We start from the raw sequence: 12,506 nt of genomic DNA on the forward strand, positions 1-12,506 counted from the left end.
CTGGCCCTGCGCGGCGTGTGGAGTCCGGCGCGCGCCGGGGGTGGGGGGCGGGGCGGGCGCCTAGGAGTGCGGGCCCCGCGGGGCGGCCATGGAGTGAGGCGGCGCTCGGACCGGCGCTGGGACTGACCGACTGACTGACCGACGGTCGGCCCCGGGCTGCGCGTGCTGGAAAATGAACAGAGCAGGTAGGAGGCTCGCCCGACCTCGGGCGCCGACGAGGAACGCGCGCGAGGGGACTGCGCCTGGCGCTCCAAGTTGGCGCCCACGGGGGACGTCTGGAACGAGCCGCCGAACCCCCCCCCCCAACCTGCCCACGGTGCTCGGCTGAGGCAGCTGAGATATGGGCGGGTCCGGAGTCCCCTCGCCGAAGAGGCTGAGAATCCTTGGGGCCCCCATCCGGACGCCCCCCCTCAGAGACGCTCCCGCCGTCTCGACGAGGCCGCACCCTGGCGGTGCACGCCGGCGTCCCGCTCCCACCGCGACCCCGGCGTGGGGGACGGCTCGGCAACCCAGAAATGCTTCCTTCGCGAAGGCGACTTGGTCGCGTCCCGGAATCCTCACTCGGGCTCCTCCGGGCCCCAGCAAGACCCTCGCTGGCCCCTCCGAGGCTCCCCCGGGGCCCCGGGATCTTCTCAGAGCGCTTCGCCACCCCGGGGTCTATTCCTGGTCCCTTAGTACCTGGCGGCGCACTCTTAAGACGATTCCTGCCCCCTCCTTTCTCTGAGACCCCGAGACTTAGAGCTCTGTCTAGGGAGGAGACTAGAAAACCTTAAATTACTGCCCCACCCCACTCCCCCCCGCAGCGCACCCTTACCTCGCCGCTCCCTGGCCCCAGGCCCTCTTTGTGCCTCCCCCAGCGGGACCACGCGCCTACGGGGACGCTCCTCGTCGGCGAGGCTGATCCACACTCCAGACATTTCCTCCCGTCCCTCGAGTCCGACTCTGCTGGTTCAGGGATTCCGGGAAATCCAGAATGCGTTTGCTAGTAAATATTAGCGATCCTTACGAGGAGTGCCATTTAACAGATTTAGTAACTGAGACTCCGATGGGGGCCAAGGCAGGAACCGGTACCCGGATTCCTGACTCCATCCACATTGGAGGGCAGAAAGTACCCTGAAGAGGCGAGTTTGCTCGGCAACCGTGTCAGCTAACTTCATTTCCCTGCCTAGGAGTGAGAGTCACTTTTTTTTTTCTTTTTCTCTTAAAATTTAGCGAAAGGCAGCCCTCTCTCCGACCAACACCCTTGTCCGAAGCCATACTCCAAACCACACATCCCTAAAGAAACAGGAAGCCACCATTTTGGCCGTCTTAGAACCATATCCTGCTGCCTTGTATGTGTGTTGTGGCTTTTTTCTTTTTAAAGACTTTTTAATGAAAAAAGGCATTGTCTTAGGAGGTGCAGAGGGGAGACTTTTGGCTGGACTGATTTGACAAAGGAGTCACTCGGGGACTTGAGAGTGTGGTAGCTGCCTTCCTGTGGCCAGGCCCTTGATTTGCTGGGCAAGTGGATGTCTGGACAGTGATGCCTGGGGCAGAATGCGGGTGGTAGGAGGAGGAGTGCCACTCTGGGAGTAGAAGAAGCAGGAGCAGGGCCCCAGTGCTCAGTTAGCCACTCCTTGGAGGAAGAAGGTGGCCTCCTGCCTGTTTCTGGCACAGCCCGAACAGAGCAGAGCAGGCTAGCTTTTTCCTACACTCCTAATAAAACCCACTTGAAAACAATGGTGAGAGCTGTTCCAGTTTTCCCACGTTTCCCTGCTTGAGGCTTGGGCAAGCCCTCCCTTCTCTGAGCATCTGGGGGTGAAGTGAGCAGGAATAAACTTAGACGTGGGCTTGGTCCCAGGAAGTTTTAGCAGTTGCCGCTCTTGGGTTTAGCTATCCTGTAACTTACCTCCAGCACAAACCTAGTTACTTTTTCAGTGTGATGGCAATGATGGAAACCTCCCATAATGATTTCTGTGTGCCATGCTCTGAATTTACTGATCATGTAACACAGTGGTTCACAGAATTCGTGGGACTAACTTTCAGAACCACCATGTGGTACTCAGTCATGTGACCTCCAGGAGGTTACTTACCCTCAGTGACTCAGTTTCCTCATCTGAAAAATGGAGATGGTATGATCTTGGTCATTGGGTTCTTACGATTAAAGAGAGTTCAGTGTCTGTCACATGATGAGCCACTAATGAATACTGGTTAATGTTTATTGGTCACTTATTATGAACTAGGTGCTGCTTTTAAGTTTTACTTCTATCAATTCAGTTTTCACAGTAACCTTATGAGGTGAGTACTCTTGCCAGCCCCATTTTATAGGTGGGAAAACTGAGTGCAGGGATTTTATGGTCACTGAGCCAAGATAGGATTGAAACACAGACTGTCCAGCTTGAGAGCCTACTTTTTTATGCAGTGCTAAACACATAGTAGATGCAAAAAAAATGATAGCCAATTGAGTTTGTTAAGTGTCTTCTATCTTTTATTTCCTTTGAACTTCTGAACAGCCTTATAGAAAAAGGAGCTATTTATTTCATTTTACCAAGAAAGAAACTGAGGTTCAGAGAGGCAAAGTGATGTGCCCAAGATGACAGAGTTGATATGTACCAGAGCTGGGATTGGAGCCCAGGTCTGTCTGAGCTTGGGGCCCAAGCTTTTCCAACTTTGTCCCGTGCAGTATGTGCCCTGTTGTGGATCACTGGACTAGCTTAACAGCAGCCTAATTAGAAATCATCAGGCTTGGCTTAGACATTCCAGCAGGCACCCAGGAATGAAAGTTAAATTAAGATGCAATTGGAAGGTGAAATTGGAAGATAATTACTCTTGGAACATATGGCTATGAGAGATCCAGGGGGAATATAGTGAACTGCAATTGAAACAGACTCAGGGACTGAAGAAGGGGATTTCAGGGAACACCAGAAGATGACCCAAGCATTTAATATGCTATAGTTGGCCAGAGCAGAAGACACTTTACTGACAGTGCAGTGCTGTTACTCTACAGATGGGGAAACTGAGGCTCAGCCAGGGGAAGGGACTTGCCCAAAGTCACACCTCCAGTCAATGGCAGAGCCAGGAGTGGAGATGAGAGCTCCCGATTCCCAGTCCAGTGCTCCTCTCAATACCCCCTCTCATTTAACCTCTATATAGCCAACAAGGGAGCAGCGGTGAGAATGTGAGTGACAGATATTTAATTAAAATAGAGAAAATATAAACTAGTAATAGGGGCTGGCTAGGGATGATTTCTATCACCAGAAACCGTTAAAAAGATTCTAGATTCTCTTCCTCCTGTCATTGGGGTTCCCCCACCATCAGCTAAGTCTTGGCATCTTGGCACAAAGGGCATTCTGCATTTGAGTTATGTTCATGCATTGCAGATTGCCAAGAGGTCCTGGGCATTGCCACTGGGCTTGGTGATACTGAGAAAGGGAAGGCTCACACAGCAACCAGAGGGGCTCATGAGGCAGCAGAAGGTCCGCTAGCTCCACCCATGCTGGGTTCTAGTTAGTCAGAAAGACAAACTTAACCCGGAGGAGTAAGCCCCAATTCTGATTTGTTCTGTAATCCCCCCATCCCTGTCATACTGGACTCTTCACCATACTCCCAGAGGGCTTTCATTAACCACCTTTGGGGCCCTGTACATTCTGTTCCCTCTGTCTGGAATACCTGGCATCTTCTTTGATTATGAAAATCCTCCCCGTCCTGCCACACACACCCGAGTGCAACCTCTTCTGCGGGTCTTTCTCTAGGCAGAATTGGTCTAGGACCCAGATAACCTCGTACCGAGGATAGGTGCTCTATCAGGTTCCTTCTTGTAATGGAGGCAGGGAGGGAGGTAGGCTGAAGCTCTCACACAACCTTCATTTTCTTCCATTCCTCCCCAATGTCTTTCTCTGGCTCCTCCTCATGCTGGGGCTCCCTCCTTGGCTCTACTCTTTTCTTTGTTCACACTCATTCTCTTGATGACATCACCAGGCCCATGCCTTAAATTCCATCTCTGTGCTGGATACCTCCAGCCAGACCTCTCCCAGAATCCCAGACTGGTATAGCTAGGAGTCCACTTGATGTCTCTCTCCACCTAGGTGTGCAGTAGGTAACTCAGATTTAACACATGCAAACTAAAATTCTGACTTTCCCTCCCCAACACATATAGCTTTCCCCAATTCAGTTTGGTGGCAACTTCATTTTTCCAGTGACTCAAAATCTTGGTGTTGTCCTTGACTTTGCTCCTTCTCTTAAATCTCATATTCAACCTGTCAGCAAAACCTCCCAGCTCTACCTTCATATTTGGAATCTGACTCTTTACCCCTTCCATTGCTGCCAATCTGGTCCAAGCCTCCACCGTCTCATTTCTTGGCTGGGTTATGGCAAGAGCCTCCTCTTGGATGTCCCTGGATCCATCCTCACCACTTCTGCTTATCTCAGCACATTACCCAGAGTATGCATGTCCTTCTGCTTTGTCCGTAGAGTTTATGATTATCTAATATACAATAATGCAATATACTTCTTTTTATTGCTTATCTCCTCCACTTTAATATAAAGGTTCATGAGGGACAGGGTCTTTATTTTGTTTATTGATGTGTCCAAAGATTCTAGATGGATGCCCAGCACATAGAAGGTGCTCAATAAATATCTATTTAATGGAATTGAGTTAATGGAAATTGGATGAGAACAAATGAGAGCAAGTCATTCACCCTATCGTCAGTTAGTACTTCTGAGTTCTGGACTCAGCCTTTTGTAAAGTTCACACCTGGCTAGCCATCTCTGGTCTCTCTGGCCTCAATTTTTCTGAATTTTACCTTTCTCTGCCTCACTAGAAGCTAGGAGCCCTGAGTCTCCACTGTGTAAGGAAACCAGTGGCAAAAGAGTAAAGGCAGAGGTTCAAGCACCTGGACCAGGAAGCAGAAAACCCACACTCTCCCTCGGCCCTGCTCTGGACTTATTGAGAATAGCATGCCTTACCTCTATGTGCCTCAGTTTCCCTATCTTTTACTGAGGGGTCAGACAAAGCCTTTCTGATTCTGGCATCCTTTGATCTTAGAAGGGATTCAGGGAAGCAGAACATGGATCCTAGGTACTTGTCATTCCTAAGGGATCCTTTGGGGAAGGCATTTTCTTGCAGGATCACGCCTCAGACACCCACTGTAACCTTTCTCGAGGAGACAGCACCCACAGATCAATAGCTTGATTAGATGAAGGATGGTGTAGGGGTGGGGACGATGCAACCAAGGTGATGGTCATTTTTCATGGCCCATCTGTCCCTCTGTCAGGTCTCACGGTGCTCATGTGAAATACCACCTGTTAAGGATGAGAAATGAGAGTCCCCATCCCCAAAGAGTAATTTCAGGCCAATGCCTGACACCTGAGGTTGGAAACTTGAAACTAATATTATACATCAGTGTAGAGCAAGACTTATACCAGAGGAAGATTGACATTATTAGAATAACAAATTGCTACTATTTATTGACTATTCCTACTTGAAGGCCTACTGTTGGGCACTTTTAATAAATTATATAAATTTTAATATTCATAACCTCTTGAGAGTAGGTGTTACTATTGTGCCCATTTTACAGATGAGAAAACTGAAGCTCAGTTTCAAAGCTTGTAAGTGGCAAAGCCAGAACTTGAACCCAGATCAGTCAGGCTCCAAAGGCTCACTGTTACCCTACAGTGACAGGTTAACCAAAACTTTGCTGTTTAACGTCCACATAGTTGGGTGGATTTTGTTGGTGGTGGTGGTGGTGATGTGTGTGTGTGTGTGTGTTTTAACTAATTTGGACAGATGTTTCTCTGAATTAGGACATATTTACTTATGGAAACAAGAAGTTGGAAGGCCACTTCTGTCTTGAATACTCTAGGTTATTATCTGGATGTCGTGTCTGGCCTCAGTGTTGATGTGGATGAATATAGGTGTGGATTAGGGTGTTGGTGTTAAGGGATGCTTTAGCCTTTCAAGTCTTTTTTTTTTTTAATATATTTTTTAAAATAGTTTATTGTCAAATTGGTTTTCATACAACACCCAGTGCTCTTCCCCATAAGTGCCCTCCTCCATCACCACCACCTCTTTCCTCCCCTCCGCCTTCCCCTTCAACCTTCAGTTCGTTTTCAGTATTCAATAGTCTCTCGAGTTTTGCGTCCCTCTCTCTCCCCAACTCTTTCCCTCTTCCCCTCCCCCTGGTCCTCCATTAGGTTTCTCCTGTTTTCCTGTTAGACCTATGAGTGCAAACATATGGTATCTGTCCATCTCTGCCTGACTTATTTCGCTTAGCATGACACCCTCAAGGTCCATCCACTTTCCTACAAATGGCCATATTTCATTCTTTCTCGTTGCCATGTAGTACTCCATTGTGTATATATACCACATCTTCTTGATCCACTCATCAGGTGATGGACATTTATAGTCTTTCAAGTCTTGACAGCTGTGTCTCTTCTCTTCCTCTCTTGCTGGCAGCTGCCACATCTCACACCTGGCAGTGTTCCTGCCCTAGGTGCCAATCCCTACCTCTCCGAATTAGCTGTCCACTGGGAAACCAAACCACTGAGTTCGTTAGATTTATGTGCAAAGTGCAACTCAAGAGACTGAAATCAGGCCCTCTTAGGAACACAGTTCAAGGGCACCTATATTCTTGCTACTTGGGGCCTTTTTAATTTCCTTTGGGGCCTCCTCAGCTAAATTTTACATGGTTCTGCCCCTAAATGGGTGATACTGACTTTGGCTTGAGGCGCCAATGGAACAGCCCCCCGGGGATGGGTTAAAACCAGCTAGCATTGTGGTGGCCAGCACCACAGCCACCACCCACATGTTGCTACTGAGCAGTTGAAATGTGGCTAATCTGAATTGCGATGTGCTGAAAAGGGTAAAATACACATTAGATTTCAAGGGCTTAGTACCAAAAAAAGTCAAATATTTCCTTAATAAATTTTGCATATTGATGGCATGTTGATCCAAACATGACTTATTGATTACATGATGATATCCAAAATAATATCTCAAATATATTGAGTTGAAAGGTAGTGTTAAAATTAATTTCACCTGTTTGTTTTTTACCTTTTTAAAGGATTTATATATATATATATTTTTTTTTTGATAGAGTGTGCATGCACGCAGGACAGGGAGAGAGAAAGAATCTTTTTAAAAAATTTTTTTTAATGTTTTTTATTTATTTTTGAGAGACAGAGAGAGACAGTGGTGCAAGCAGGGGAGGGTCAGAGAGAGAGGGAGAGACAGAATCTGAAGCAGACTCCAGGCTCTGAGCTAGCTGTCAGCACAGAGCCTGATGCAGGGCTTGAACCCATGAACATGAGAGCATGATCTGAGCCGAAGCCAGATGCTTAACCGACTGAGCCACCCAGGCGCCCTAATATTTATTTATTTTTGAGAGAGAGAGACACAGTGTGAGTGGGGGAGAGACAGAGAGAGATGCAGAATCCAAAGCAGGCTTTGGGCTCTGAGCTGTCAGCACAGAGTCCGATGTGGGGCACAAACCCAGGAGACATGAGATCATGACCTGAGCCGAAATCGGCCGCTTAACCAACTGAGCCACCCGCCCTGGGAGAGACACAATCTCTCCAGACTCCACACCCAGTGCAGAGCTAATATGGGGCTCCACCCCACGACCGACCCTGAGATCATGACCTGAAGCAAAATTGAGTAGGACAGTCAACTGGCTGAGCCACCCAGGTGTCCCAGAGGTCTGTCTCTCTCTCTCTCTCTCTCTCTCTCTTTTTAAGTAGGCTTCGTGCCCAGCATGGAGACCACTGTATTCTCACTACCCTGAGATCAAGACCTGAGCTGAGATCAAGATTCGGAAGTCAGGGCGCGCCTGGGTGGCTCAATCTGTTAAGCACCCGACTCTTAATCTCAGCTGAGGTCATGATCTCATGGTTCATGAGTTTGAGCCCCACATTGGGCTCTGTGCTGATAGCGTGGAGCCTGCTTGGGATTCTCTTTCTCTCTCTTTCTTTCTCTCTCTCCCCTCTCCCTCTGCCCTTTTCCCACTTGCTTTCTCTCTCTCTTAAAACAAACAAACAAACAAACAAACAAGACTTGAACGCTCAATTGAGCCACCCAGGTGCCACCTCTTTTTTACTTTTATATGTGGCTGTGAGAAAAATAAAGTTACGTATGTGATGATAAACGTGGTTCGTGTGCATTTCTGCCAGGTGGCCCTGGACTACAGATGACTTGGTTCAGGTGCTGCAAAAGTTTAACTAGGAGGTAAATGCACGAGGAGAAGAGTTTGCTGACAGACCTCCAGGAGCTCTGCTTTATCTCCCTTCTGTCATGAGCCAGGCTGGCTTTCTGAAGCTGCTCTGTGCCAAACCCAGTCTTTGGTGAGGATGGCACTGGGTGTGGGACAAGGCTTAAGGGGAGACTTGTGTGTTCTCATCTATGGGCAGTGGGGAGCCAGGCACTGCATTTGAAGCCAAGATGTCAGGATAGAGTTGCCTTCCTGGAAATCTTCATTCCTCATTCTGCCCACGGTGTGGCGAGGGGCTTGAGAAATCGAAGCAGTCTTGTGGCAGGATGGGTGAGGTTGGAGGAGGGCAGCTACTCCCTTGACCTTTGCATTTGTCCAGGCCTCTCTCATTCTGCAATATACAGCCTAAATTTCACTAATCCAGGAGGTCTTCCTTCGTCATGGTAACTCTTGCTTCTCTGACTCCTGTTGGATGTACAGTTTGTCCCATATCCTTTATTTTAACATGGTCAAATAGATCCCCCAATCCACAAGGGAAGAGACTTTTTGCAAGTATACATGTTAGAAAATACCATGTAGTTTCTCCCATGAAATTATTTAGATACAGGGCACTTAGGTAGACACCAGTCTTAACCGACTGAGCCACCCAGGCCCCCTGGATAGACACCGGTCTTGAAGCACGTTGAATTTAGAGGTGACTGTTGGAAGCATCATGCATCACTGTCACAAATCTTTGTTGTATCATTCTTGAGGAAATGAGATAATGGCTATTCAATCATAATATTCCAAAGGTCTGCAGCTCTGTCCTCCAGTTGTCCTGTTAGTCTTTTCTCCCTGACTCAACCACAGGTACTCAGCAGAGATATTCTTCTTGTCTCAAATCTAGGAGACTTTCCTGTGTACAGTGCTGTGCATATAGATGGTAGTTATTCAAAGAATTACCTGTAGAACGAATGTATGCTCTGTGCAGGTGGAGGGATGGTGACTGTCCAGTTCAGCATTGTCTCATGAGTGCCTGGCACCTAGAAAGCATTTTTTTAAATGTTTATTTTCGAGAGAGAAAGCGTGTGACTAAGGGAGGGGACAAAGGATCTAAAGCAGGCTCTGCGCAGACAGCAGAGAGCCTGATGCAGTGCTCAAAGTCACAAACTCTGAGATCATAACCTGAGCAGAAGTCGGACGCTCAACCAACTGAGCCATTCAGGCGCCCCTAGAAAGCATTTAATACATAGTTGTTGGATGAATGATTACAATGATCTGGACACCTTTATTTGAGAAGTATGTCTTTGAGTTGGGTTTTGGTAGCTGGACTATGTATACACGAAAGATCTGTTCACTTTGTTTACAGAATGAACCATCAGTGGAGGTGAAGGGATTTTAAAGATGATGGTGAAGGGCATAAACCTAAGACAGAACACAGCAGATAGGGCTCACATAGGCTGGGAAACTATCTTCAGTGTTCTCTTTAAAATGGCAAGTGGGGAACTCTGAATGGAAATAAGGCTTAACTGTACTTTTCTCCTTCTTTTCTGTATTTTCATCCTTCAGATTCACCGAAACCACCAGTTGCTCCCAAGCCAAAGACTGCCAGTCCCCACACACCAGTGACAGCACCCAAATTCCCTTCGTCACCCCGGCCCGATAGTCTTCCCAGTCCCAACTCCATGTCTAGGGGCCCCAAACCCCCTATTGCCCCTAAGCCCAGGCTGGCAACCCCCAGCGAGTGGAGAGCCAGCGTGTACATGATCAACAGCTTGAACAAATGCAGCAATGGGAGGCTGCCCTGCACTGACAGGGGGCTTTATGAAGAGCACCAGTCCACCTTGGAGTGCTCAGAGTCTGAGGCTGACGAGGATTACATCGTGGTCCCTAGTGCTCCACCCAAAGAGGACGAACCCAAACCTGGGGACAGCAGTTGTGTGGAGAGTACAGTCGAGGTGACTCTGGATGCCCCTGGGGAAGAGGAGTGCGGGGAGAGGGGTGTAGAGAGTGACCTGGAGGGAATGGGACCCCTTACTGAGAACATGGAGGCAGAGGATGGTGCCTGTGACCCTGGGGCAGAGGAGCAGTTGTTGTCAACAACTGAGGAGGAAGAGAAGCGAGTGGAAGAGCACAATGCATACAACCTGGAGGACAGGGGACCTTGGGACAGAGAGGCAGTTCTTCCAAATGATATCATTCTCACTCACGTTGATTCAGAGGGTCTAGCAACTCTCAGTGAGGAGCCTGGGCCACCTGGGACACCCAGGGAGGCAGAGGAGGGTGGTGAGGAAGGCTCCACCAACACAGAACCAGGGGCTCTGGAAGAATGTGTGGATTCTGACAGGCCCTCTGAGGGGGACACTGACGATGACAGCAAGGAACCCACAGAGAATGAGGGCTCAGCCACGGGGTTTCAGGAGGCAGAGACAGCCACAGGTAACCCTGAAATCTCTGAGGAGTGCGAGTGTGAAGATGCCACAGCCAGTGGTGACTTTGGGGACCAGGATGAACCATGTGACCCGAATGAGAAAACTGACCAAGAAGAAATGGCAGTGGTCACCCAGGAGGTGGGAGAAGATCCTCTAGAAGGCAGAGACTTGGTGCAGGATGAACCGGCCGAGGAGAGCTGCCAGATCATTCCTTTTGAGAATGACGGTGCTGATGACTTTGTGACTCCACTCTCAGGAAGTCCCTATGAGTTCTTTCTGACTGAGAGCACCTCTTTCTGTAGTGAGAGCTACTCTTCTTCTTCCAAGTCCGCCAAGGGCTTAGAGTCTGAGCAGGAACCACAGTTAGGAGAATGTGCTGGAGCTCCATGTGGCTCTGAGGAGGGCCCCTCTGTCCCTGACATAGTGGTGATGCAAGAGGACGAGGATGCTGGGGACGATGCTCTCACCAACCCCTACGAGATCGGAGTTGACCTGGAGCATGAGGCTGACCTTGGGGAAGGAGAGAGGCCGGAGACACAGACTGTGTGTGACACACTAAGTGGTTATGGCACAAAAGAAGAAATGAACTCTGATGCTGAGGGTGGCCTGGTCCCCATCGACAGGAAAAACATCATCACAAGGGCCAGGCCCCACTCCGGGAAGGTGGCTGGCTATGTCCCAGAAACCGTCCCGGAAGAAACCGGACCAGAAGCTGGCTCATCAGCCATTGGCATTAGAGGTGCCACCAAAGAGGCAAGAAAGACAGTTCTGTCACTGGAGGGGAAACCGCTGGAAGCCAGCAGGGCCTTGCCAGCAAAACCCAGAGCTTTCACTTTGTACCCCCGATCATTCTCCGTGGAAGGCCGAGAGATTCCTATCTCCTTGTACCGGGAGTCGGAGGCATCTGGCTTGGATGACCAAAGAATCAAAAGGAAGGATGACAACCTTTCCTTGCCCGGTGTGATTGGCTCCTCTGGGAGTTTCTCCCAGAGGAGCCACCTTCCATCCAGCGGCACCTCGACACCCTCTTCAGTGGTTGACATCCCGCCCCCTTTTGACCTGGCCTGCATCACCAAAAAGCCCATTACGAAGAGCTCTCCCTCCCTGCTGATTGAGAGTGAGCCCCTGGACAAGCATACCAAGAAGAAGAAGTCTTCCTTCAAGCGGTTCCTGGCGCTGACGTTTAAAAAGAAGTCCGAGAACAAAGTGCACGTGGACGTCAACGTGTCTTCCTCCAGGTCCTCCTCAGAATCCAGCTACCACGGGCCTGCCAGGCTTCTAGAAATCGACCGCAGGAGCCTCAGCAACTCCCCGCAGCTGAAGGCTCGGACTGGCAAGCTCCGGGCTTCCGAATCGCCTTCCTCCCTCATCTTCTACAGGGATGGCAAGAGGAAAGGTGTCCCCTTCAGCAGGACGGTGTCCAGAGTGGAGTCCTTCGAAGACCGCTCTCGGCCCCCCTTTCTGCCCTTGCCCCTGACCAAGCCGAGGTCCATCTCATTCCCTAATGCCGACACTTCAGACTACGAGAACATTCCAGCCATGAACTCGGACTATGAAAACATCCAGATTCCACCCCGGAGGCCTGCAAGGGCTGGGACGTTTACGAAGCTGTTTGAAGATCAGAGCAGAGCCCTGTCCACAGCAAATGAAAACGATGGTTACGTGGACATGAGCAGCTTCAACACCTTTGAGAGCAAACAGCAGAGCGCAGACCGAGAAGCAGAAAGGTACCGTAACAAGATATTTTCTTTGTTGCCGGGTGAGTGTAACTATCCAAAAGGCAGGCTTTTAGGTGTAGGGGACAGAATAGACTTGCTTTTTAGCCTCAAGCTCTATTTATTTCTAGCTGTGTGAATTGGGGTGAGGTAAACTCTCTCAGCCTCAGTTAACTGCGTCTGCGAAATGGGTTTCA

At 49.3% G+C, this 12,506-nt stretch overlaps 1 protein-coding gene across 2 annotated transcripts in view; it reads left to right on the plus strand.

Annotated features, from left to right (window-relative positions):
• Positions 1-76: 76 nt before the first annotated feature.
• FGD5 (FYVE, RhoGEF and PH domain containing 5) overlaps positions 77-12,506 on the plus strand; it is a 120,447-nt gene continuing 108,017 nt past the window's right edge. For both annotated transcript variants that reach the window (XM_029917051.1, XM_029917052.1), the window contains exons 1-2: positions 77-185; positions 9,732-12,321. In XM_029917051.1, coding sequence (XP_029772911.1) covers positions 173-185; positions 9,732-12,321 — 2,603 coding nt within the window. In that variant the 5' untranslated portion in view covers positions 77-172. The remainder of the gene's footprint in view (positions 186-9,731; positions 12,322-12,506) is intronic.

This window comes from Suricata suricatta, chromosome 12, assembly GCF_006229205.1.
Source record: "Suricata suricatta isolate VVHF042 chromosome 12, meerkat_22Aug2017_6uvM2_HiC, whole genome shotgun sequence".
Classification (NCBI taxonomy): Eukaryota; Metazoa; Chordata; class Mammalia; order Carnivora; family Herpestidae; genus Suricata; species Suricata suricatta.